This window comes from Lepidochelys kempii, chromosome 8 (genome assembly GCF_965140285.1).
Source record: "Lepidochelys kempii isolate rLepKem1 chromosome 8, rLepKem1.hap1, whole genome shotgun sequence".
In the NCBI taxonomy this organism is placed as follows: Eukaryota; Metazoa; Chordata; order Testudines; family Cheloniidae; genus Lepidochelys; species Lepidochelys kempii.
Genome location: NC_136387.1, coordinates 97,170,249 through 97,194,636, shown reverse-complemented (window position 1 = coordinate 97,194,636; position 24,388 = coordinate 97,170,249). Strand labels below are relative to the sequence as shown.

Sequence of the window (24,388 nt, the reverse complement as noted above, 5' to 3'; positions counted from 1 at the left end):
AACAGAATGCATATTATCACTGTTTTCAATTGGTTATGTTGGAGCACATAGATTTAAAAATAAATCAATAAATAAAATAAAGTCAAAAATTGGTCTTGTCAAGTTAAGCCTCAATAGTCATCAACTTTAGTTTTACATAAAACCATACAAAATGAACATAGAAATGACCTACATATTATCAAATTCATTCCAATGCACAGGCAGAAAAGATTCTCTCTTAACTATACTGAACTGATATTACAACTACCAGCTATTAAAGTGTTATTACACTTCACTCTAACTCTAGCTCTTGGCCCAATGGCCAAAAAACCAAGACAGTAAATGTGATTCTTATTGGGCTTGGAATTAATACTTTTACATTCCCTCTCTAGTGTGAGAGATATAAAATACTACACAGATAACTGTAAGCTATACTACTGTTGGATCATATTAAAGAAGTTCTGTATTAAAATCACAAATGAGTTTGATTCCCCGTAGTTTAAATTCCAGGATATTACTAATTAAGAGGTATCTTGGGTTTTGGTACTGTTTCTCTCCCTCTATGTGTGAAACTTGCAAGTTGCTAATTGTATTAGTATATTCTAAGACAGAGTCTGTTCTCAAAGCAATCCTTTGTAACAACAACGACTCAAATAGAGAGAGACTCAAAGCAATACTCTGTAACAACAGAAACAGCACCCAGAGACTCCCCGCCCTTTTGTTGTATTCATCTCGCTTTGTTAACAATTGTGATTAAAATAGAGATAGAGGATGTATGTGGATGGATGCTTGGTGTGGATAATAACTGAATGATCAGGGAGGTGACAACCTAAGAATCCAGTGTCCATCGGCTGAAGAAGGCATCAAGTGGAAATCACCAGAGGACACCCAGAGGGCAGACTGGAATCCACCCAACAGCCTCAAGAGTGGGAGAACCAAAGAACAAGATAACATCTGGCAGCACGGAGCCATCAGGAATGTGCCATCTGCTGACTGATTCAGCAACAGCATGATGAATCAATTCCCATAGACTGGCATAGGAAGAAATTCCTATAAAAATGGACTCTAGAAAGTGAGAACTTTGGGGTCTGATTCTGCAAACCAACTTCCAGGGGTATCAGATGAGCATCTGACGAGGCCCTGCTCCCTCCTCATGTCCAGGCCACCTGGCCAGTGGCTTGGTATGAGCAACTCTAAGGCTGGTAACTATGATGACAACCTTGCAGAATGTGTGTGCGTGCGTGCAAATATGAAATTGAATGGAATGTTATCGCTATAACTAACTGCTTACTATGATGATTTCTGTATTCACAGTAAATGTGGCATTTTGCCTTTTCCCCTTTAATAAGATCCTGATGGTTTTTATTTTATTGGTATAACACTACCGCACAGTATTTTGAGGCTCTACAATGAATCTCAAGATGTTTGGGTATCACCAGAACCCAGTCACAATTTTCCAATGTTTCATCCGTTTCACAGACATGTCTCAATCATATATAACATATATTACACACCCTTTCTGCTGTCCTTTGGGGTTTAGCTGTTGTAATTTTGAACTCCGTAGGATTTTCTTTGAGATTTAATACTACTGGAAAAAATCCTTCAAGACATCTGACGTTCAGCTCTGTGTTGCTACGGTGTGTTGTGGAATTAGAATATTAGAGTTGACCAAATCAATCTATGTAGAGCTGACTTCAGCTCCTTTTCATAGTATATACACACCAAAACTTCCAGCCACAGTGAGTTTAATGCAATTCCTATTGGCTCTCCCCCTTTTGGCTCACCTAATAGAATGGCTGCCTGTGAAGCACCTGAGTCCCATTTTGAGTCTTGGCTGAGACAATATGCAAGCAGCAAATCCAAACTGGGACTGGGAACCCTGCTTTAAATTGTTTTAATGTTTGACCACCAGCTGGCAGGCACAAATCACTGCTATAACGACTAGTGAAAATGTTATATCTGATAAATGGACAATGTCAGGTTAAAGAAAGTTCTATTTTTAAAAATTTCCTATGTTACAAACAAGACTTTAGATTAAAACTCAAATAATTTTTAAAATCTAAACTATTACTGTTTGTTTATTTTGCATTTTTCTCATCCTGGACCATTAAAATAGACTACTTAGTTTCATTCTTATTTCTAGTTAGTTTCTGACTTTCATGCACCTGAAAAATACTTGAATTTATAGACCTTCTACTAGTGATAAAAGCCACTGAAGTAAAGCTTGCCTAGGCCAACTGGAATTAGAACCTGTAAATTATAGTACAACCTGAAAACACATGGACAGTTAACAGCTATTAATATTGGTTACCACTAGCAACTCCAATACCAAAAATCAGAAATGTGAAGTTTAATTTGTATTCTAAACAACATAATTGAAGAGTGCTTATCAATACTGCAACAGCAGGATGGCAACAGCTCTGTGCTTTTACTAAAAATCAAGACACATTTCTATCAATTGCCTTGCTTCTACATAAATAATAAAAAGTGTTTTTCCAAAATAGTGATGTGGGCTTATCTAACTTTGCTCGACAGATATTGCAATTTGGGCTGTATATTTATCTTTAGAGTGGAATAACAAGTCCACCATCATCATGTGAAACACTCATATGAAAACATAAGTTTGCCTCTCCTTTGTTCATAAAACTGCTGCTAAATTAAAGGAAAATAGCAGAAAAAGTTGAAAACAAGATAGCTGCTAGCACTAGAGACATCGGTAGTAAGTCTGATCATATCCTAGCAGGCCACTATTTACCAGGTTTTATTTTTTTAATTAATTTAAATCATTATTGGTAGTTGTGGGGACTGGATGGCTCAAGGGACTAATAATGCAGTAATTTCACCATTAGGTCACTGCCTCAAATCCAACAGAGATCAGTGATCAAAAGTCATTATTTTACATTATCTAAAGGCTATTCTGTGACTAACATGAGCCAGTTTGGTGATCTAGGTCGAGTTCCTCGAAAACATGAGTCCACAGCTAAGTTGCCACTCAAACAGATTTCCTTGCAGTAGTTAGGAAAGAGGACAAGGAAAAATATTGAATATTAAATTATATTTAATCAAGATAGCCATACATTTCCTTAGATTTCCTTCAGCTGGATTTTTTTCTGTCACATTTAAAACACCTCGACCCTCACAGCACAAGAACTTGAATGCTATAATAATGTTACATATTGACAGAGAGAATATAATCAATATTAAGTTAGTTATGGCCAAAGTACAGCAGTGCTTTATCTCTGAGACAATTATAAGAGAAAACAAGTGGGCAGTTCTTAATACTTGGGTATTTTCTAGGATCCAAAAAGGTGAATATTTCAGAGGCCAATTTTAGCCCTGGCCTAAGCAAGTGAAACTCCATTGTTGTCAGAGTTCCATTTAATGGTGCCAGGCCTGAATTTGGTCCTTCTTGCACAAATAATTACAGGAATTTAATTTGCTATACTGCTGCAACACGTACTCAAGAGTACTTAGATTTTCTAACTACAGGGTAAACTGAATAATACAACTTTTAAAGAATTTGTTTTACATTTTTTTTAAGATACTTCCTTGCATTACTATAATTGACAGAATATATAAAATCTAATTTACTCTTCTCCATTTTTACAATTCATTTGGCTTGCACAATGAAAGAACTAGACATTTTCACTTTTGTTTCTTGACAGTTTGTAAGTTTCACTTCCTGGCTCTCAGACGTCAGTACAGGTGAGTCTCATCTTACGCGTATTTAACGTGCACGAATTCAGCTTTGCACGGTTGGGGGGGGGGGATAACAATTTAAATACTGTACATGTAGTGCTGGCGATTACACCCGCCATTACACTCAATGTAATTTTGACTAGACGTGATTTTCGCTTTACACGCTGACTGTGGAACATAACCCCAGCGTAAGATGAGACTCGCCTGTATTAGCAAATATAGTGTTTAAAACTGCAGGGAAATGTTTAATCCAAACAGTATGAAAAGCTCTTTTTATTGATTTATTACAATTCATGGAGACATTTCTATCATTTTGTAAAATCTTTCACCCCACCCAAATAAAAAGTTAAATTTTGCACTTAAACTACCTTTAACTATCCTTTTAAAACTTTCATTTTGTATCTGATTTTTTTTATACCAACATATTTTGGGGGTGGGGGAGAGAGGGACTTTGTGCCCAGACTGTATATAGCCTTGGTCTACACTTGTGCCATATACAAACCATATGGGTGCATATACAAACCATTCACGCTTCTATCATACTTTATGACAAGAAAGTATTTCTTATCCTATAGTTGAGAGCAGTTAAATCTCCATTCATATAATTAGATCTGGATTATGTTATGAAACCAAAATTAAGGAGATTTAAAATTCAAAGAGGCATTGTCAGTGGCTACTGGAGACTGCAGCTCTTTAGATTTAAGGATCCACCACCAATAAACCCAGGACATAGGTACTTTTTAGTTAATGAATGTAAATGCTGAAGGACAACACATTACAGTGCTGTTTCTATGAGAAAGACCAGTACTGAAAAACTGACAAGAACCTTACTCCAATCAAACAGGAAGAGCAGAAGAGAATGCAATGTGCACAGTGTGTTATGTGTAAGATTGTCATTACAACAAATCCAGTAAGAAGTTATGATTTTAATAGGGTTACAACCCTAACTCTAAGGACAAATAGTTTTGGCAGTGTTGTTCCAAGTTCAGACTTTGATAGAAAATATTCCATGCAAAGTTTCAGCATGGGTCAAATGCTTTATATCTGCATTATACAGCTGCCTATTGGCATTTGCTTGACGTGAATTTAGCAGTTAGATATGGTACAAGCATTAAGATTATTTCCTTAAATCTCTAAAACATACAGGACAGTCATCATTTACAAGATATGCTTGCTACAAGCTATTTCTATTTGCAAAGACATACTTTTTCTGAGCTGTCATTCTTCATACTGGGTAAAGACGAACAAGTCAGAGAGGAGGGGACGGGGGTGGTCTCAGCACAGGACCAAGAGCCAGGGACTCCTAAATTCTAATTCCTGCATTGATAACAATTCTCCCTGCAGCTGGGCAAGTCACAGTCTCAGTTTCACCACCTGTAAAATGAAGCTAAAAATACTCCCCTATCATACAGGGGTGTTGTGAACGTTAGTTACAGTTCATCTTGCTACGGTACTGTGCAGATGGAAAAACACTATGAACCTGATCCAGAACCCACTAAAATCAGTGGACCCACTGACTTTGGTCGGACCCACTGACTTTTGGATCAGGCCCTGTAAGTGCTAAGTATTATTGTAATAATTCCAGTAAAATATGTATGTATTTTATAAGTTACAGGAATGCATTCTACCACACCACTTAAACAGGACAGCATTTTATCTTCAAAGCACTCCACAAACTATGGATTACTTTAGAATTAACTGTAAGCAGTTGAGATGTTTTTGACATAGGAATTTGTATGGTAGAAAAGCTGTGGCGAGAATATGTTAAAACACTTCAGTATACAGACCAAGTCTTGGCAGTCTGCAAACAAACTACCGATAGTAGTCTCACAAACCAACACTTATTTCAGTCAAGAAAGAAATTTTGAAGCTACTTATCACTGCCAATTTTATATTTAAAAAATAGTTTTTATAAAAGGCTTTTACCTCAGCCTTGCTTCACAATGGCTGCATTTAGAAATATCAGCTATTATTGTCAGCCTCACTGTAACAGAAAAAGATAGCTGATTTCATAATGAAAATGGATTTGATTTCATTTGCAGACAAAATTAGTTCAAGTATAGGTTTGTTGTAACATCATAGCCAAAGGGGGCTAATTAGAAACCATGTACTGTGTATACAATTGTACATGTGTGATTCTGAATAAAAAACTGGGTTTACTCGCAAGATCATTGAGGTCAAAGGACAGTGTATAATAACTTCATAAATTATAATACTGCAAAATTCAAGAGATAATTATTGAATTATCCACAAGAACATTAAACAGAATTTGTGACTATCACCAACTCATAGTTTAGGTTATATCAGTACATTGACTGGTAATGTGTAAAAAACAGTATAAATATTGAGTAATACATTAGACTTTGATCCTGCAACTGGGTCCATATGAGCCAGTGGCATGATCAGGACTTTAATTTGTGTGTAGTGAGTAATTTACGCTAAACTCTTCTATAGTTCATTCAGTGGGACAGGGACAATGATAATATAAAGAAACTTTGAAATTTAGAAAAGAATATCAAAGACCAATACTCCAATACCTAGAAAACATTAGGATCTACTAATGCTGTGCAAGATTTTGCACTGGCTTATAAAAAGAACACTGTGACTACAAAAAGCAAAATTATTATTCTTCAGGCAGAGCCACAACAGAGTAGAGGAAGTCCAGCTCACAAGAGGCGATGGCTGGAGGTATTTTGCTTTCAGGGATGTTGGAGGGAAATGTGCTCATTGGCAAATTGTGCCCCACCCCCATTTTGAAACTCTTCCCAAAACAGATCTCCATGCATTTTTCTCTGCATAGGTAGAACAAGACCACCATGGCCTTGTCCCCGACTATCCAGATACCCCTTGTGAGTAATTCTGTACTGCAGGCAAGAGTGCAGACAGCCAAATCATGGCTCCTTCCTATGGAGGTCTTGGAGATACACCATGTGGAGAAAGGGACTCCCTGTTTCCACTCCTCCTATGTGCACTGGACAGCCATAATTTCACCCGAAAAATCACCTTTATAGGGGGGACTTTCATACTGGGGTAGGTTTAGCAGAACTATTATACAACAAGCAATTACTTTGCAGGAGGTAGAATTGCTGATATGTTTGGATAAGAGATCTCTTCCTCCAAACTGTTAAGAATTATACCTGATAGGACACGCACACAACTGCTGCGAATTACACCTGGTAGGACACGCAAACAAATGCTACGAATTACACCTGGTAGGACACGCACACAAATGCTACGAATTACACCTGATAGGTTTCCTTAACAAAACGTAGCTTCTTCTGCCAGATGCTGCAATTAAGTCATACTTCTGTGATTGGGTGGTTCCTTGGAAATAACGTCATAACCATTTAGGGCTTGATTATCAAAAGCACCCACAGGAGTTAGGAGCACAAGTCTCAATGAAAGTCAGAAATATTATGACTTCTCAGTAGATTCAAACAGGAGGGAGGAATCCTGGATCTAATGCATATTGTCCAGGAACCCAAATCAGCAGAAAGTAGTGTGAGACAGCACATGCAAGGTTATTAAATCCCTGTTTAAATATAATTTAATATTGTACCTAGTATCACAGTCCCTCTCTAATGATTAACTCAATATTTCAGAAAATAAGTCTACATCTGCCTGTTTTGCCTTATCTTCAGTGTTTACTGCTACTTTTGAGACCTCTTTAAAAGAAGGCTCAAAGTAACCTGACATTTTCAGCCAATTGACAAATCCTCTACATATGGCAAAAGCATGTATTCATTCAGCTGCATTTGTACCTATTTTAAGCCAACACAAGGACAGGAAAAGATTAGCTAAAGTGATCCCTGTGTACAGTATGCAAGGAATATTGGGATCTTGTAGGATGGATGACTACATACTCTAGGAAAGAAAGATCCCTTCCACTCCATTACCCCCAAAACTTTAGTACATGACTTAGAAACAGCTAATATGATTCTTAAAACCTTACAAGTAGCACCAAAGTGCAGTAACTGTCACTAAGATTCCTAGGATAGTAAAGAATACATGGGGAAATCCTAAACTGATTTAAAAACAATGCAACTGGCTAAGAAGAAAGCAGAGAATTATGCCAGTTTACAAACCATATAAAGCCCGCCCCTGACAGTTTATCTTCCATATGTAACATTAAAATAATGAATTACCATGGAGATTAAAAATCAAGAAAGCCCTGTCTTGATGGACAAAAGTGTGTTTTTCAACTGAGTTAGTTTAACACAACTAAAAAGTCACGTTAAGATGCAGGCTAATAAGTTTGAAGTTGCATTCACTGGCTGGGTTACAGTCTAGTGGGGGAACCCAGACTGCAACATGGCCTGCTAACACAGCTTCAAACACATTAACTTGCATCTTAACAAGGCTATTCTGTCATGCTAAGCAAACACAACTGAAACACACACCCTTTTCACCTGTCAGGATCTACCCAAGGAAGAATGGCCAATGGGAGGGGGGAGGGATTCTTCTTCGGCAATGCGAAACATGAACAATTCTGTTACTTCTGAAACATACATTTAGGTGAAGTAAGGAGGAAAACAATCACTTGAACAGGATATGAAAACATATCTGCAAAAGAGTAATCTATTAATAAACACGAAGTATAGCACAGTGGCTATAGCCAAGGATCAGGAGCTGGGAGATCTTTTTGCGTTGTAGATCTGAGATGGACTTCCGGTGTCAACTCGGGCAAGTGGCTCCACCTCAGCTTCCCCAGCTGTAGAATGGGGCTACTGCTCTCCTCTCGCCAGCCATTGCCCCCCTTGGATCGAGGGGACTGGGGAAAGGCAGAGCGCTGCTAAGGCTGTGTACCTGGCTGTCATGCCTCCCACCCAAGGACCTCCACGGCAGGCCCGCCCCGGGCTCCCACCCCCAGGGAGCATTCAGTGCCCGCACCTGCCCCCTCCATAGGGATTTACACCCTCCCCCCCCCCACAAGTGGAGAGAGGCCAGAAGCAGGGAGAGAAACTGCGGAGCCCCCCCCAGCGGGAGCAGCAGGGCTGGGCGGGACGAGTCCCACCACAGGAGGGCACCGGGAGCAGAGCGCCGAAGGGAACGTGCCAGGTAAGCAGGAGCCTCCCCCCCGCGGGAAGAGGCGGGGAAGGGCTGGGGGCGGGCGGGGGTCCCCAGGAGCCGCCGCCCCCAGCAGAGGGGAGAGCCCAGAAGCAGGGAGGGGAGCAGCGGCCGCCTCTGAAGGCCTCGGGGCTCCCAGGAGCCTCCCCTACGCCCCGAGCCCGGTACCTGGCTGCTGCCCTAGGGGCGCTGAGGCTGCGCCCCCCCCATGCCCGGCTCTGGCTGCTGGAGGCCCCGACGCGAGCGGCTCAATCCGGCCCGGCCGCCATGTCAGCCGCGCCGCGCACTGCATTGTGGGGGGGAGGGGGCTCACACCTCCGCCTGCCCGGAGGGAGGGGGATGGCGGCACCTCCAACCCCTGCCCCGCCCCCCCGGGGGGGGCTCTAGGCGGGGTAGACCCTGACCCCCCACTGCAGGGGAAAGGGGGCGTGGCTGAGCCGCAGAGAAACCTCTGCCCCCCCCCCCGCCATCCCAGGGACTTAAAGGGCGGGCCGGGCGTATGATGGGCCCCTGGCGATGCAGCCCCGCGGAGGCGCCTCTCCTGGCCTCGCACCCCCGCTCCCCAGCCCGGGACAGGTGGCTCCGAGCCTGCCGTGCCGAGGCAGCCGGCTGTGGGGTTTGTCCCAGGCCGACGAGCGCTTCGCCAAGTGGGGCCTGCCGGGAGTCCCCGCCCTGCTGCTCTGCCTTAGGCCCTGCTGTCTGCTCGGGTGAAGGTGCCCGCCCGCCTCACGAAACCGCTCTGGCCTCCGCCTGACCTTGGCGGTAAAACCCTCTTTGCAGCTGGGGGCGGGGGCTGGACCCCTACAGCCTGGCGGCCGCTTCCCAGCCCTCGCCAGGGGCTTGACTGGCCTGTGGGGCCCGCCCTTGGCATTGCACTGAGGGAAGCGGGGGGATGTTTAGGTAGCTCAAAACCTCTGGATGAACCAGCGCTGCCCCTCACCAGCAGCAGGCGATTATGGCATTGGCACCTAATAACAGCTGAAGGAGGCCTCCCGAGAAAAAGGGGAATTGAGGATCAATATAGCACCATTCAAGAGATTCAGAGGAAGCTCTTGAAAATAGTGTATGCTACTACTAGAAGAAATAGCACATTGCTTTAGACTTTATATGTCTAAGTAAATAACTGCATTAATTTTATTGAATGTTACACACACTGGCAAGATGTGCTCTTGACAAGATGCAAAAAAAAAATACATTGTAAAAATGGCATGATCCCTACGAGCGAATGTGCTCCCTCCTGGTGCAGTTGAAAAAGGGTGAGGATTGTTGCCCGGTAGGAGGCCAAGAACATCTGAAATTCTTTCTGTAGATCAGCCAAGGCTTTTCTGTGAGTCAGCTCCCAAACCCAGATTTCAACCTGCCACTTCAAGTATAATCTGTTTTACCATTGTACATTTGATGTGTCAATATCCTCTAGCTTCCCCAGAAAGAAATAGATCCTTCTTCAGTTTGGCTTGTTACTGTACATGTCATTTTACAGGACACAGAGGGGAGGGGGTGAAGAGTGTGCAGGAGCTCAAAGACATGGAGGGGGTTGAAGGGAGACTGAGGCAAACAAGAAAGGTGGAGTCTTAACCACCTTAAAGCTTTTACACATTTAACATACTTAAAGTTTTCATTGTGGATAAAAGACTTCCACTGCATTCCCCTACACCATCCATTATCCTCCATCCCAGTGCCATGGATCTTTTTTCAATCCCTACCCCAAAACTTCTTATGGACTCAAAGTCTCTAGTAGGGGAGCCCTACTTCGGTGGGCCTCTTGAGAGCTATCAGAATGTATAGATTCTTACTAAAAAAGAAAAGGAGTACTTGTGGCACCTTAGAGACTAACCAATTTATTTGAGCATGAGCTTTCGTGAGCTACAGCTCACTTCATCGGATGCATACCGTGGAAACTGCAGCAGACATTATATACACACAGAGATCATGAAACAATACCTCCTCCCACCCCACTGTCCTGCTAGCAATAGCTTATCGTACTGATTTTCATTTATGTTAAGGCTGCTTTACACCACATTGGCAGAGTAAACAGGCCTTAAAGTAGCAGTCCATTTTAAGGTTTCTACACTGCCAGGACAGAACATTATTCTCATTCATGCAGTGTAAAATGGATATAATAATATTTAATTTTATTCTGACAGAGTTCTACAAAAGAAGGAAATTTCCCCACCAAAAAAACCCTCTTAAAAATGTTAATGTTGCAAGTGTGTTTCAATGGAGTCCTACTAACACCTAAATGTTACTTTCTTTACTGAAATTTTACACCTTAAAAAAAAAAAGTTTTACATGTAAGAAGTCTGGAAATGACCAGTTAAATGCAAATCTCTCAACCTTCAGACAAGCTTGTGGTTGATGTGGTTAGATGTTTTACTGCATCTGTGTGTGTTTTTTCTGTGTGCTGTCCCAGCTCCTTGATCAAACTGCCCAATAACCACAGCAAAAGAACTTGGTCAGGTTTATTGTCAACGAAGCATGGTCCTAATGCCCTGGCTCAGTGGTTACAGGTACACTAACACGTATGCCCATGGCAATGGACTAGCTCAGTTAGTGGTGGAAATTTCCCTTATCCCCTAGGCCAGCCAAAGACACTCCCTCTGAGACTTCATTTTATACCCCAATACAAACAAGTTACATGTTGCCCCTCTGGCAATTGCTGCCCCCTGACATAGGTTGTTACCACCCATTACCTTGTACATGTTGGTTCAATCAAAACATCTCTATCCGTCATTCTGTCATCCTGACCTTATCTTTCAGATGGGTCAGCACGTTCCTGTTATCTTTAGGGAACGTGTTGATATTGAGGTGTTCTGGTACCACCCTTCTGGAATGTGTTTGCATGAATGCTCTGTGCCTACCACCTCTTAGCAATGTGTGTTTTTGCAATATCAGCCATGTTCTTGCCAGATTCTGTGAGCAGGGCCTTCCTCTTGCTCACAACCTGACTTTGCTTTATGTCAGCAAAGCTTTGACCACTACATTAGCTCGGACCTCATACCAGGCCTCTGATACAAGGGCTTATGTCTCAGGCTCTCTTCCTACTACAGGTGAAAGAAGTGATCAACATGTGAGAAATTACATAAAAATGTGGACCACCTTTATTTTGTTGTACATGCTACAATTGACAAATTATAACTTTTAAAAAATATATAACTTGTTTTATATTTGAAAAATTTGAAATTGATTTTTAAGGATATATTCTCACTCAAATAAACCAGTTGGGTTTTTTTTATTGTTTTTAAAGAGAGTTTATAAAAGTTTGAAATTGTTTTTTAAGGATATATTCTCACTCAAATAAACCAGTTGTTTTTTTTTTATTGTTTTTAAAGAGAGTTTATAAAAACAAAAAGCAGGAAAACCAAATGTGCAACCAAAAAGACCTTTACGTGGGGTATCAGTAAGGTGTGAATGCTGGATCTTCAGATTACCAGCAGAAACCATGACCATTTGCATGAAGGGTATAACTGTTGTCCTCTATATGGACCAGTCACTAAAGGGGAACTTGGCATACTTTGCTGTTAGGTTACGCAACTATTTGCTCAATATCACAAGAATTCTTGAGATCAGGAATCTTCAGATCAGTTCCTGGCTCTGGAAGAGGCTATGATCTGGGGGTTAAGGCAGTGATATATGGTCTAGTGGTTACAGACAACGTATCAAGGATAATATATTTTACTTTTTGTACTGAAAGGCTATGTGACAAAACAGATAAGGTTATATTTGCCGTCGGGTACTCCTGGGGGGATTCTGCGTGCCTGCAGAAAACGCCGCCCCCCCGCAGAATTTCTGTGTTTCCCTGCAGAAAACGGCAGGGAAGCGGCGATCAACCATGGGCACAGTTCTGGGGGGGGATTGTCCCCCTCCAAACAGAGGCGAGGCATGGGGGGGCAACTGAGTTACCTATCATTGCCCCCCCTCCCCATTTCTGCCAGCGCAGAGCTCCCCAGCTGAAGAAGGCTGCGTCTGGGCTCCGCTGACTCTGCAGCTGAACATCGTCTCCTGGGTCCTAGTGCCCGTCGTATTCCCCTTCTGTGTGCTGCGAGTCTTCCTGTTTTCTGTACTAACAGGAAGTGCCCGCAGTGGGGCTGGGTAAGGGAGGGGAGAGTGGTGAAGGGGTGGGGGGAAGAGGCAGTGGGGAAGGTGGGGCGTGGTGGAATAGGGCAGGGGTGTATGTGGGAGTGAGGGGAGGGGAATGGAGAAGAAAAGGGGATGGGAGAAGTGGAAGCCCAGCATGCGGCGTCCCCTCAGCATCAGCTGGGGCGCCCCCATTAAGCAGGCCCATCGAACCTTCCCCCTGACAAGCCCTATCCCCCTACACCTGGACCCTCTGAGCCCCCCAGATCTCTACCCCACTGATCCCCCAACGAGCTGCACCTGGACCCCCACCCCATCAAGCCCCACTCCCCTGGCAGAATTTTAAAATGTGTGCTTAATTTTTTGGCACAGAATTCCCTCCAGAGTAATAGGAGAGACCTGGGTTCCATTCCCAGCTATCCTGAAATGACTGTATGAAACCTCTCAGTTAACTTATTTGTAAAACAGGGGAATGATACCTGAGTCCTTTCTATGGCAGGAGCCTTTGCTCAATAATGAAAGATCACAAGTGCATAGAAATATAACAGTAGTCAGTAGAGGGGAGATCAGAACTCCTGGTTCCCAACTCAGTGGACCTTTCCCTAGGCTGCTGGGGGGGGGGGGATTTTTTTCTCTCACTCATCTGTGGAACATAGCTCAGTTTGGTGGGAAGTAGAACAGGTAGCGTGATTTAGCAGAAATGTGGAACATCCCATAAAACATAGGAAACAAATGTTTCAGCTAGTTCTCCATTGCCATATAATCCTGCCCCACTCACCTATCCAAACTTAATGTAGACCCCTAAAATTTGCAAAACTACATGCAAAAGCGAAAACAAATTACTAGATTACAGAATTTAATTTCCTATTCAAGGGATCAATTTCCAATATACTATACATATGCTATTACCTTACTCATTATAAAACACTACAGGTTATTTCCCCCTTTGCCAAAGAGTAGCTGAATTCCTGACATAGCAAGTCAGTTTCCCCTTGGAGCAGAAATTGGTGACATGGAGTCAGGTATTTGCTTGGTGTAATTTATTTACAAGTACACATGTCCAGTTCCTTCAAACAAGGGTGAAAATAAATGGCACACAGGCAACTCCCTTTAGCAAAGAAATCTCTTGCAAGGCCCAAAAGTAGGTGTCTTGCTGTTTCTTTCAAGGCTCTCACGCCAAACTCACTGTTTAACCCTAGTTACTAGTTCCAGGCCCAAGCTCCTGCATTTTTACCTGGAAAACCCTGCTAGCCCCCAGACTCCAGGGGTTGAATAAGTGACTTGACCCTTAACCGCTCCTTGGTGAAACTGCTCTGCCACACAGAGCTCAGAGGCCTAATGAGGGATGTTTTAACCCACATAAGGGGTCAAAAGCAAGCAGGAAAAATGCCCACTTCTGTAAAAAAGTGGGGTGCAGAGAAACGTGCAGGGGGGAGTGGTGACACGAGCCCTGCACAGGGGGGAAGAAGTGTTCACGTGTGGGTTAGGCAGGCCTCAGGCAAGCGGTTCTGGCCAGCTGTGTGGGGCAGCCGCGGGGAAGCGGCTCAGGTCAGCCCTGCACAGGTGGTGGTGTGGGGAGTCTTAGGCGAGCGGCTGGGGTCAGCCCTGCGGGGGGGGGGGGGGGGGGAGCCTCGGGTTAGCCCCACGCAGCAGTTGGGGGAGAGGGAGGAAGGTGAGGGCTTGAAGGGCTAGCCTCACCCAGTGTCCCATTTTCCCTTTGGAAAGTAGTCATTCTACTAATGCTAGCTGAGTTGAAAGGACCAGCACAGAGCCAGACATTTATATGTATGCACCTACAACTGGCCTTATTTACTATTACACCACACAATACTTTTTTTATGAAATATTTTTATCCCCCAACATTTCTGGAAATTGCATACCCTCGGAGCATTGCGTGACACAGCCACGCTCCCAGATCTTGAGAGAGCCAGTGTTGCAAGCCCTTTTGCAACAGCTCTTTCTTTCCGGCAGTGCTGTGTGATTTGTGCAAGTGGTCTATGCAGCACTATGCTCAGCTGTCTTGCAGCATGCTAGATCCTGAGGGCAGTGTGGAGCACAGGGCTTCCTCCTCCTTCTTCAGAGTTTTTCTCATCCCTCTAGCCATGCTCCTTGCTGTAGCCGCGCTGTTTTTCTTAGCATTCGCCGCCTCGCAGCAGAAAGAGAACGATTTTTACACATTTAAACTGGTAAACATCAGGGGCAAACTAGTCTCTCTGGAGAAATACAGAGGCTCGGTAAGTTTGCAAGGAGATTAGCAGCTGCTCTCATTGCAGACTATAACTAACCAGCCCATCTTTGCATGCTTGCATAAGGGATTGGGGATCCAGAGATTGTACATTAATTTGCATGCATGCACGTTTATAGTGTCTCATTTGTGCATTTTGTGTAACGGATCTGGAGTATTGCTTGCATGTCTACTTTGATATCGTTCCATAGGTTTCTCCATTCTTTTAATAAAACGTTTGCTATCTAACCCCTATGTGTGTGACTCTGTTCCTTGGGTAGGCTGCTCTGTATACGTGGCACACGGGGTTGCTTGCCGTTCATTCACTATACATAGTACTCTATTATGTCTATGATTAATCATGAAAACATTTCTCCATGATTGGAAGCATGTGGCATTTTAAAGCAAAAATCTGTATTTCAAGATATTTCCCCATTTGAAAGACTTGACTTTTGCTGATATTGTTTGAGGCAGAAGGGAAAAACGAGGATGGTGTTTAAGAAGTATAACAAGTAATGCACCATAATAATAAACGAAACTGAGAACATAAAGCAAATTATTATATTAATCTACAATTAAATTATAGACATTAAAGATAGTGTGAGGAAAGGGGCAAGACCGCAGATCTGTTTAAAAACAATTAATTTAAATTTTACTGACATATTACTCAGGGAGTCCTAAATGAAACTCTCTCCCCAAAAGATGTACACATTTTCTTAAGTTCTTTAAATGTGATTACGATAGTCATAAGGAAATTTATCACAATTATGTATATTCAAAGGTTAAGAAATAACTTAGTCAGCATATGCATTTAGAAACTGAGGCAAATCAGGGCTGGTTCTTCATGTTAGAATGGTGGAGAGAAAAGCAACTGTAAACCGGGCTTTATTTGCCAGTATGCTCCATGTTATTTGTGGCACAAGGCAGCTGGACTGTACCTGTGAATTTGGCTGTAAAAGTTAAAATTGGCGAGGAGGACCTAAGGTTGATGCTACGGTCTTTAACTCATTAAAGATGTCACATGATAGCATTTTCTTTAGTTTCTTGTTTAGTGTTCATTTATGAAAATATTAATAAAGTAAGAAAACACGGAAATTTCCAGACCAAAAAATATGTTAAACTGAAGTTAAGGTTGAGAGTAAATATCAGTAATTTCAGAGTGAAAAAAAATAACAAGAACGTTGTAATTATTCCAAAAATAAGCAAATTAGAAACCCAGAAAATTCAGAGTTAAGTTAAACTTTAAAAAATAATCCACACATGTTAAGAAATGAAAATGCACAGTGAAAGTACCCAAATATTTTAACTCTGCCCTATAGTGATTCCATAAGGAAGCTATTATGAACAAACCAAATATACTAATCTACCTTTAAAATAAGTTTAATCTAATGTGGGACCATAAATACTCAATATGGGTACTGTATTGTGTAACTACAGGACAGAGTTAAAGAGACTAGTCCAAGGTAACAAAGCAAGTCAGTGGTTAGAACTCCAGGAACAGAACCAGGGTCTCCTGACTCCCACTCCAGTGCCCCATCTAGTGGAGATGTATTGTCCAAATTTCATAGTGCTTTTTTGTAAGTGTTTATGGCCAGAAGGGCCTGTTATGATAATCTAGTCTGTCCTGCATAATACAGACTGTAGATTTCACCTGGTGATTACTGCATCTAGTGTAACATCTTCTGGTTGAACAAGAGCATATCTTTTAAAAAGATAAGTTTCAGAGTAACAGCCGTGTTAGTCTGTATCCGCAAAAAGAAAAGGAGGACTTGTGGTACCTTAGAGACTAACAAATTTATTTGAGCATAAGCTTTCATGAGCTACAGTTCATTTCATTGGATGCATTCAGTGGAAAATACAGTGGGGAGATTTATATACACAGAGAACATGAAACAATGGGTGTTACCATACACACTGTAAGGGGAGTGATCAGGTAAGGTGAGCTATTACCAGCAGGAGATCTGTTGGGAAAGAGGGGGACGGACCTTTTGTAGTGATAATCAAGGTGGGCCACTTCCAGCAGTTGACAAGAACGTCTGAGGAACAGCGGGTGGGGGGGGAGGAATAAACATGGGGAAATAGTTTTACTTTGTGTAATGACCCATCCACTCCCAGTCTTTATTCCAGCCTAAGTTAATTGTATCCAGTTTGCAAATTAATTCCAATTCAGCAGTCTCTCCATGGAGTCTGTTTTTGAAGTTTTTTTGTTGAAGAATTGCCACTTTTAGGTCTGTAATCGAGTGACCAAAGAGATTGAAGTGTTCTCTGACTCGTTTTTGAATGTTATAATTCTTGACATCTGATTTGTGTCCATTCATCCCTCCACGCAGAGACTGTCCAGCTCGGCCAATGCACACGGCAGAGGGGCACCGCTGGCACACGATGGCATATATCACATTGGTAGACGTGCAGGTGAACGAGCCTCTGATAGTGTGGCTGATGTGATTAGGCCCTGTGATGGTGTCTCCTGAATAGATATGTGGACACGGTTGGCAATGGGCCTTGTTGCAAGGATAGGTTCCTGGGTTAGTGGTTCTGTTGTGTGGTGTGTGGTTGCTGGTGAGTATCTGCCTCAGGTTGGAGGACTGTCCGTAAGCAAGGACTGGCCTGTCTCCCAAGATCTGTGAGAGTGATGGGTTGCCTTCAGGATAGGTTGTAGACCCTTGATGATGTGTTGGAGAGGTTTTAGTTGGGGGCTGAAGGTGATGGCTAGTGGCGTTCTGTTATTTTCTTTGTTGGGCCTGTCCTGTAGTAGGTGACTTCTGGGCACTCTTCTGGCTCTGTCAATCTGTTTCTTCACTTCAGCAGGTGGGTATTGTAGTAAGAACGCTTGATAGAGATCCTGTAGGTGTTTGTCTTTATCTGAGGGGTTGGAGCAAATGCGGTTGTATCGTAACGCTTGGCTGTAGACAATGGATCGTGTGGTGTGGTCTGGATGAAAGCTGGAGGCATGTAGTAGGCATAGCGGTCAGTAGGTTTCCAGTATATGGTGGTGTTTATGTGACCATCGCTTATTAGCACCGTAGTGTCCAGGAAGTGGATCTCTTGTGTGGACTGGTTCAGGCTGAGGTTGATGGTGGGATGGAAATTGTTGAAATCATGGTGGAATTCCTCAAGGGCTTCTTTTCCATGGATCCAGATGATGAAGATGTTATCAATGTAGCGCAAGTAGAGTAGGGGCATTAGGGGACGAGAGCTGAGGAAGCGTTGTTCTAAGTCAGCCATAAAAATGTTGGCATACTGTGGGGCCATACGGGTACCCATAGCAGTGCCACTGATTTGAAGGTATACGTGGTCCCCAAATGTGAAATAGTTATGGGTGAGGACAAAGTCACAAAGTTCAGCCACCAGGTTTGCCATGACATTATTGGGGATACTGTTCCTGATGGCTTATAGTCCATCTTTGTGTGGAATGTTGGTGTAGAGGGCTTCTACATCCATAGTGGCCAGGATGGTGTTTTCAGGAAGATCACTGATGGATTGTAGTTTCCTCAGGAAGTCCATGGTGTCTCGAAGATAGCTGGAAGTGCTGGTAGCATAGGGGCCTGAGGAGGGAGTCTCCATAGACAGACAATCCTGCGGTCAGGGTGCCAATGCCTGAGATGATGGAGCGTCCAGGATTTCCAGGTTTATGGATCTTGGGTAGCAGATAGAATACCCCTGATCAGAGTTCCAGGGGTGTGTCTGTGCAGATTTGTTCTTGTGCTTTTTCAGGGAGTTTCTTGATTTAAAGACTCCAAGTGATAAATAATGTACCACATCCTTTGATAATCTATACCGATGGTTAATTATCCTCGCCGTTAAAAGTATGTATATTTCCAGTTTGATATTTACTAAACTGTTGTTGCAGAGAAAATGCCTGGCACACAAGAATCGATTGCACATGGTTTCATGCAAGGATTGTGGTCACTTAAGGACATTTCTTGCATACTCCATTCTATGTCATTGTGCTACTTATATGTGATCCTTGTACTTTTGCCAATAGGAATGAGAGCTGAAGTTGGGGATTGTGGGAAAAGAGTTAAAAATATCTAAGCTCAAAAGGGAAGCTCCTTGGTAGATTTCGACTAAATGAGGCCCAGATCCAGTTTGACCAAAGCTCCCAACCCACCCACCCACCAATTCAGACTGCACTTAAGTGGTACATAGGCCTCACGTTGGCCCACAACATAGAGGAGAATTTTATCCATTGCACACCCAGGTATTTGTTTGTTTCCAGGAGTACCCACAACTTGCTAAATGCTGTACAAACATTAATGTTTGTCTAAGTGTAGTTTGTTTTATATATATATATATGTAACAATGTGTAAATATATAATGTGGTGTCTCTCCCAGATGGACATAATATATATGGGATACCATCAAATTGCTTGTTATTATACAATAGCTGGCTTTTTTTCAATAGTTTGTTCCCATAATTTCTTCCAATGGGTCTGTCAAGAGTCAATAAATGCTCTGACTGGAGCACATCTTGTCTGCAGGGCAGCTGTGGCAGCTCTGGCTTTTGAAGGAACAAATACCTTCTTTAGCTTCAGTAATGCAGAGCCAGAATCTCCTGGGGGGAAGTTGAGGAGGAAAACTCTCCAAAGTTAGGTTTCAGAGTAGCAGCCGTGTTTGTCTGTATTCGCAAAAAGAAAAGGAGAACTTGTGGCACCTTAGAGACTAACCAATTTATTTGAGCATAAGCTTTCGTGAGCTACAGCTCACTTCATCAGATGCATTCAGTGGAAAATACAGTGGGGAGATTTATATCTCCCTACTGTATTTTATATACATTTATATAATTTATATATTTATATAAATCTCCCCACTGTATTTTCCACTGAATGCATCCGATGAAGTGAGCTGTAGCTCACGAAAACTTATGCTCAAATAAATTGGTTAGTCTCTAAGGTGCCACAAGTCCTCCTTTTTTTTCTCCAAAGTTACTCCGCACAAATCATTCTATCAAGGGACAGAGGGTATTTGCCCCACTGCAGAATGAGCTGCAGGGCCCATTCTCACATCTCATGCCCCTGCTCCACCTCTGGGTTTGCAGCTTCGTTGCAGCTATGTAGTTAGCACTTTCTCTAGGGGTGACCAATCCCGTGATCTCCCATAATGGAGGGCTTCTCACCACAGAGAAGTACTGGGGAAGCATCATCTTTCCTTCTTGGACTCAGCTGTCCCCACCTTGACCAGCACTCACCCACCACAAGACCATCCAGTTCCTCAATGTGGTTCTCACACCCATGAGAGCCTTTCATGGGCTCCTTGTGAGAAGGCCAGGAGGAAAGGATGCCATGAAAGTGGAGACCCCCCATTCTGAGTGGAACAGCAGAGACTCACATGTAGGGGGCCCCACCCTTCTCAATCCAGTTGAAACTTGACTACTCATATGCAAATATTTAAATGAGATTAGAACAATAAAATCTCCCTTATCTCCCATCCTCTTGCTGTGGCTGGGCATTAGTGACACATCCACATGCACTCTCTTTCAGAGGTAGGTAATGATTCCATGGTTAGAGTCTGTCGCACCATAAACTGTGGTCCCATGGACCTTGTAGTCATCCATGGGGATAAAACTCAGAACCCCCTGCTCCAAAAACAGAGGCTCTGACCACTTGAGCAGAAGGAGGGCTCCTCTTTACTGTAGGAATGTTAGGGCAAGTAGTCTCTGTGGGTTGTAGCCACTACAGTGTGACATGCATCTCACATGCATGAACAAGTGTAACATTTCATCCAGGCCAAAGCAATGGTGGAGATACATTATAAATGGTTAGTAGGACTAATGGGTTTACACATAGGACAACTTTGGCCCAGTATTTCTTAGGAATCTGTTGAGTTAACTTGTGGTCCATCTTGTCCCGGTTGCCTTAAATAAATAAAGTATTTTTAGCCCAGGAGATGTGAGAGATGTTCCTGAGAATGTCTCTTTTACTATTTTCACAGAGTGCCGGTTGTCTGCGTTCTTAAGACCACATGTGGTCTTAATGTGTCTCCCTTCACAGAATAGTACAATGGATTGGATTTAGGCTAACTAGGAGAACTGGGTTCTATTGTCCGTTCGGCTAATGACCTTCTTGGTGACATTGGTCAAGTTCACTTCACTTCTCCATGCCTCATTTTCCCCCCATGAATGATGATATTTATCCTCTGTTGTAAAGCACTTTGACAGCTACCACTGAAATATATTACATAAGTGCTAGATATTTCTGCCATATAGTCATATAAGTGCGTAGAAACAAGGCCTAGGCTGTGAAGAAGTGCTATAAGAGAATCAGCCAAGGAGATGAAATGCCAGCTTTTTTTGTCTATTCCATCTCAAAGCAACCTACTTCTGCTTTATCTATGACATTGAGAGAGAAAGTGGGTGAGGTAATATCTTTTACTGGTGCAATTTCTGTTGATGGGAGACACAAGCTTTCACAGAGCTCTTCTTCAGATCTAGGATAAAACAGAAGCATTATATGATCTACCTATATTAGATATGAAGTGCAGTGAGCCAATCATAAAGAGCTATCAGAAAATAAGGAAATTTGTATCTTGAGGTAAACAAGGAAAGCTCATATTTTATTTTAAAGGTTTTATTGGTTTCATTTTTCAGAGTAGCAGCTGTGGCACCTTCGAGACAAGACTAACCAATTTATTTGAGCATAAGCTTTCGTGAGCTACAGCTCACTTCATTGGATGCATTCAGTGGAAAATTCAGTGAGGAGATTTATATACACACAGAACATGAAAAAATGGGTGTTATCATACACACTGTAAGGAGAGTGATCACTTAAGATGAGCTATTACCAGCAGGAGAGCGGGGGTGGGGGTGGGGGGGACCTTTTGTAGTGATAATCAAGGTGGGCCATTTCCAGCAGTTAACAAGAATGTCTGAGGAATAGTGGGAGGGGGGGAATAAACATGGGGAAATAGTTTTTATCCCCCCCCCCGTTCCTCAGACTATTTCCCCATGTTTATTTCCCCCTTCCCCACCCCACCCCTGTTCCTCAGACATTCTTGTAAACTGCTGGAAATGGCCCACCTTGATTATCACTACAAAAAGTTTTCTTTCCCCACCCCCTCCAGCCCCCCCACTCTCCTGCTGGTAATAGCTCATCTTAAGTGATCACTCTCCTTACAGTGTGTATGATAACACCCATTTTTTCATGTTCTGTGTGTATATAAATCTCCTCACTGTATTTTCCACTGAATGCATCCGATGAAATGAGCTGTAGCTCACGAAAGCTTATGCTCAAATAAATTGGTTAGTCTCTAAGGTGCCACAAGTACTCCTTTTCTTATTGGTTTCATTGTCACTGTACTCAGCAGAAACTGGGAGGCACTGTTTTTTAATGGTTACTACATATATGTAGTAGTCAGCACTTTTTGGTTCTGGTCCCCTCTCTTCCACTTCTCTGCTGTGTAATTTTAGCCTCAGTATACACATCCAGGTATTATAGCACTTACCTACCTATTATATATAAGCCTCGCAATAGTATACTTAGCTAAACTAATTAATGGTAGTAAAATGTTTTGAGAATCGTGAATGAAAGGCAGTATACAAATGCAAAGTATTATTCTACTGCTGGGAGTAACATTAGGTGTTCTGCATGAATCAGATCTCTCTGCAGTCTGAGAATTTAGTATTATGTGTAGAAATAAAGTAAAAATATTTAATTACTGTACAAAGCACTGGATTTTTTGGATAATGAGTCTGCAAACCAGTGTAATTTGTCGTTTCTGGATAGGTCATTGTTGGGTATATAACCCAAGACCTGTGATTTATACAAGGCTCTGCTGCCTCAGCTAAAAATTCCACATCTGTTAACTTGAAGGCAGTAGTAAATTAATAAACCTCTCTGTGATCCATCCACTAGAGAGCCATAATGTGTAAATGACTTACACCAGTATGTAATATTTTTTGCAATATTGAGTTTAAGATTAGAATGCTTGGATTTTCTAAGTAAAAGAAGGAAAGTCTAGTATAGTAAGGTCCAGCAAAGGCTAATGCATGTTGCAGCTTTATGAAAATATTTTTGGAAAAGTCAAGGATTAATTGTTTGCATTGTACACTAGATGGTGCACTTGACTCACATTCAAAATTCCAGGACAGGGTAAGAGAAAAGAAAGCCTACATTAAACTCACATGTTTTACTAAAAGAAAAGGAGTACTTGTGGCACCTTAGAGACTAACCAATTTATTAGAGCATAAGCTTTCGTGAGCTACAGCTCACTTCCTGCATCTGAGGAAGTGAGCTGTAGCTCACGAAAGCTTATGCTCTAATAAATTGGTTAGTCTCTAAGGTGCCACAAGTACTCCTTTTCTTTTTGCGAATACAGACTAACACGGCTGTTACTCTGAAACATGTTTTACTAAATAATCAATGGCTTAAATAATTAAAATTTGAGTGCACAAGTGAGACAAAAAGTAAAGTGACTTATTTATAAAGAAAATTGTAACATGCTGCAAACAGATCAACTCGTTTAATCTTCTGTAATGCAGAATAGAACCACTTAAAGATGACCTGCTAACAATTTTAAAAAAATAGTTTTGTGCCTTTTTTGCTCGTTTATGATGTTTAAAGAAGGCATGAAAGGGTTTCTATTTTTAATTTTTTTTTGTCTGCTTGTTTTATTACCTCAAATCTCGCAATCCTAGTTTTGTGGGAGACCCCCTGGAAGGTCTCAAAATGTGCATTGTGAGCACTCTCATGTAATTTGAAGGAGTTGTTGTGCTAGCAAAGACTTCTTTCTCCAAAATGTTAAGTCATTGAAGTTAAATAGATGTTAAAAAAATCACATTTTTATTGACAAAATTCTTTCAGGCCTTCTTTACAAATACTGTATATTATAATCAAGCAAAAATGACAAGCATTTTTTTCTTTGCAGGTCATCTTTCACATTTCTTCACATACCCATAGAATTCTATACATTTTTATTCCTCTGTAGCCACCTGGAATAAATTGTTTATCAACCCCAGATGGATTTTGGGTGGGGCATCAGAGGGGCATTGCAAACTGCAAGCCTCAGGCAGGCAGTTTAGTGTTCAACACAATATATAGTACAATATATATGATACAATATATGAGAACATAAGAATGGTCATACTGGGTCAGATCAAAGGTCCATCCAGCCCAGTATCCTGTCTACCGACAGTGGCCAATGCCAGGTTCCCCAGAGGGAGTGAACCTAACAGGTAATGATCAAGTGATCTCTCTCCTGCCATCCATCTCCACCCTCTGACAAACAGAGGCTAGGGACACCATTCCTTACCCATCCTGGCTAATAGCCATTAATGGACTTAACCTCCATGAATTTATCCAGTTCTCTTTTAAATCCTGTTATAGTCCTAGTCTTCACAACCTCCTCAGG

The 24,388-nt window shown here is 42.1% G+C and overlaps 2 protein-coding genes across 15 annotated transcripts in view; one reads left to right on the top strand and one right to left on the bottom strand.

Moving 5' to 3' along the window:
- Window positions 1–9,105, bottom strand: part of TUT4 (terminal uridylyl transferase 4) — a 76,176-nt gene extending 67,071 nt beyond the window's left edge. For 5 of the 14 annotated variants that reach the window (XM_073357690.2, XM_073357693.2, XM_073357695.2 and 2 more), the window contains exon 1: window positions 8,914–9,105. The gene's annotated coding sequence lies outside the window, so the exon portion shown is untranslated. Of the gene's footprint in view, window positions 1–1,493; window positions 4,855–4,883; window positions 4,909–8,913 lie in introns of those variants that run through there. The other 9 variants (XM_073357688.2, XM_073357694.2, XM_073357696.2 and 6 more) reach the window with 5 other exon arrangements.
- Window positions 9,106–14,815: 5,710 nt separating this feature from the next.
- Window positions 14,816–24,388, top strand: part of GPX7 (glutathione peroxidase 7) — a 29,953-nt gene continuing 20,380 nt past the window's right edge. The window contains exon 1 of the mRNA XM_073357716.1: window positions 14,816–15,053. Within this exon, the coding sequence (XP_073213817.1) occupies window positions 14,817–15,053 (237 nt within the window). The 5' untranslated portion in view covers window position 14,816. The remainder of the gene's footprint in view (window positions 15,054–24,388) is intronic.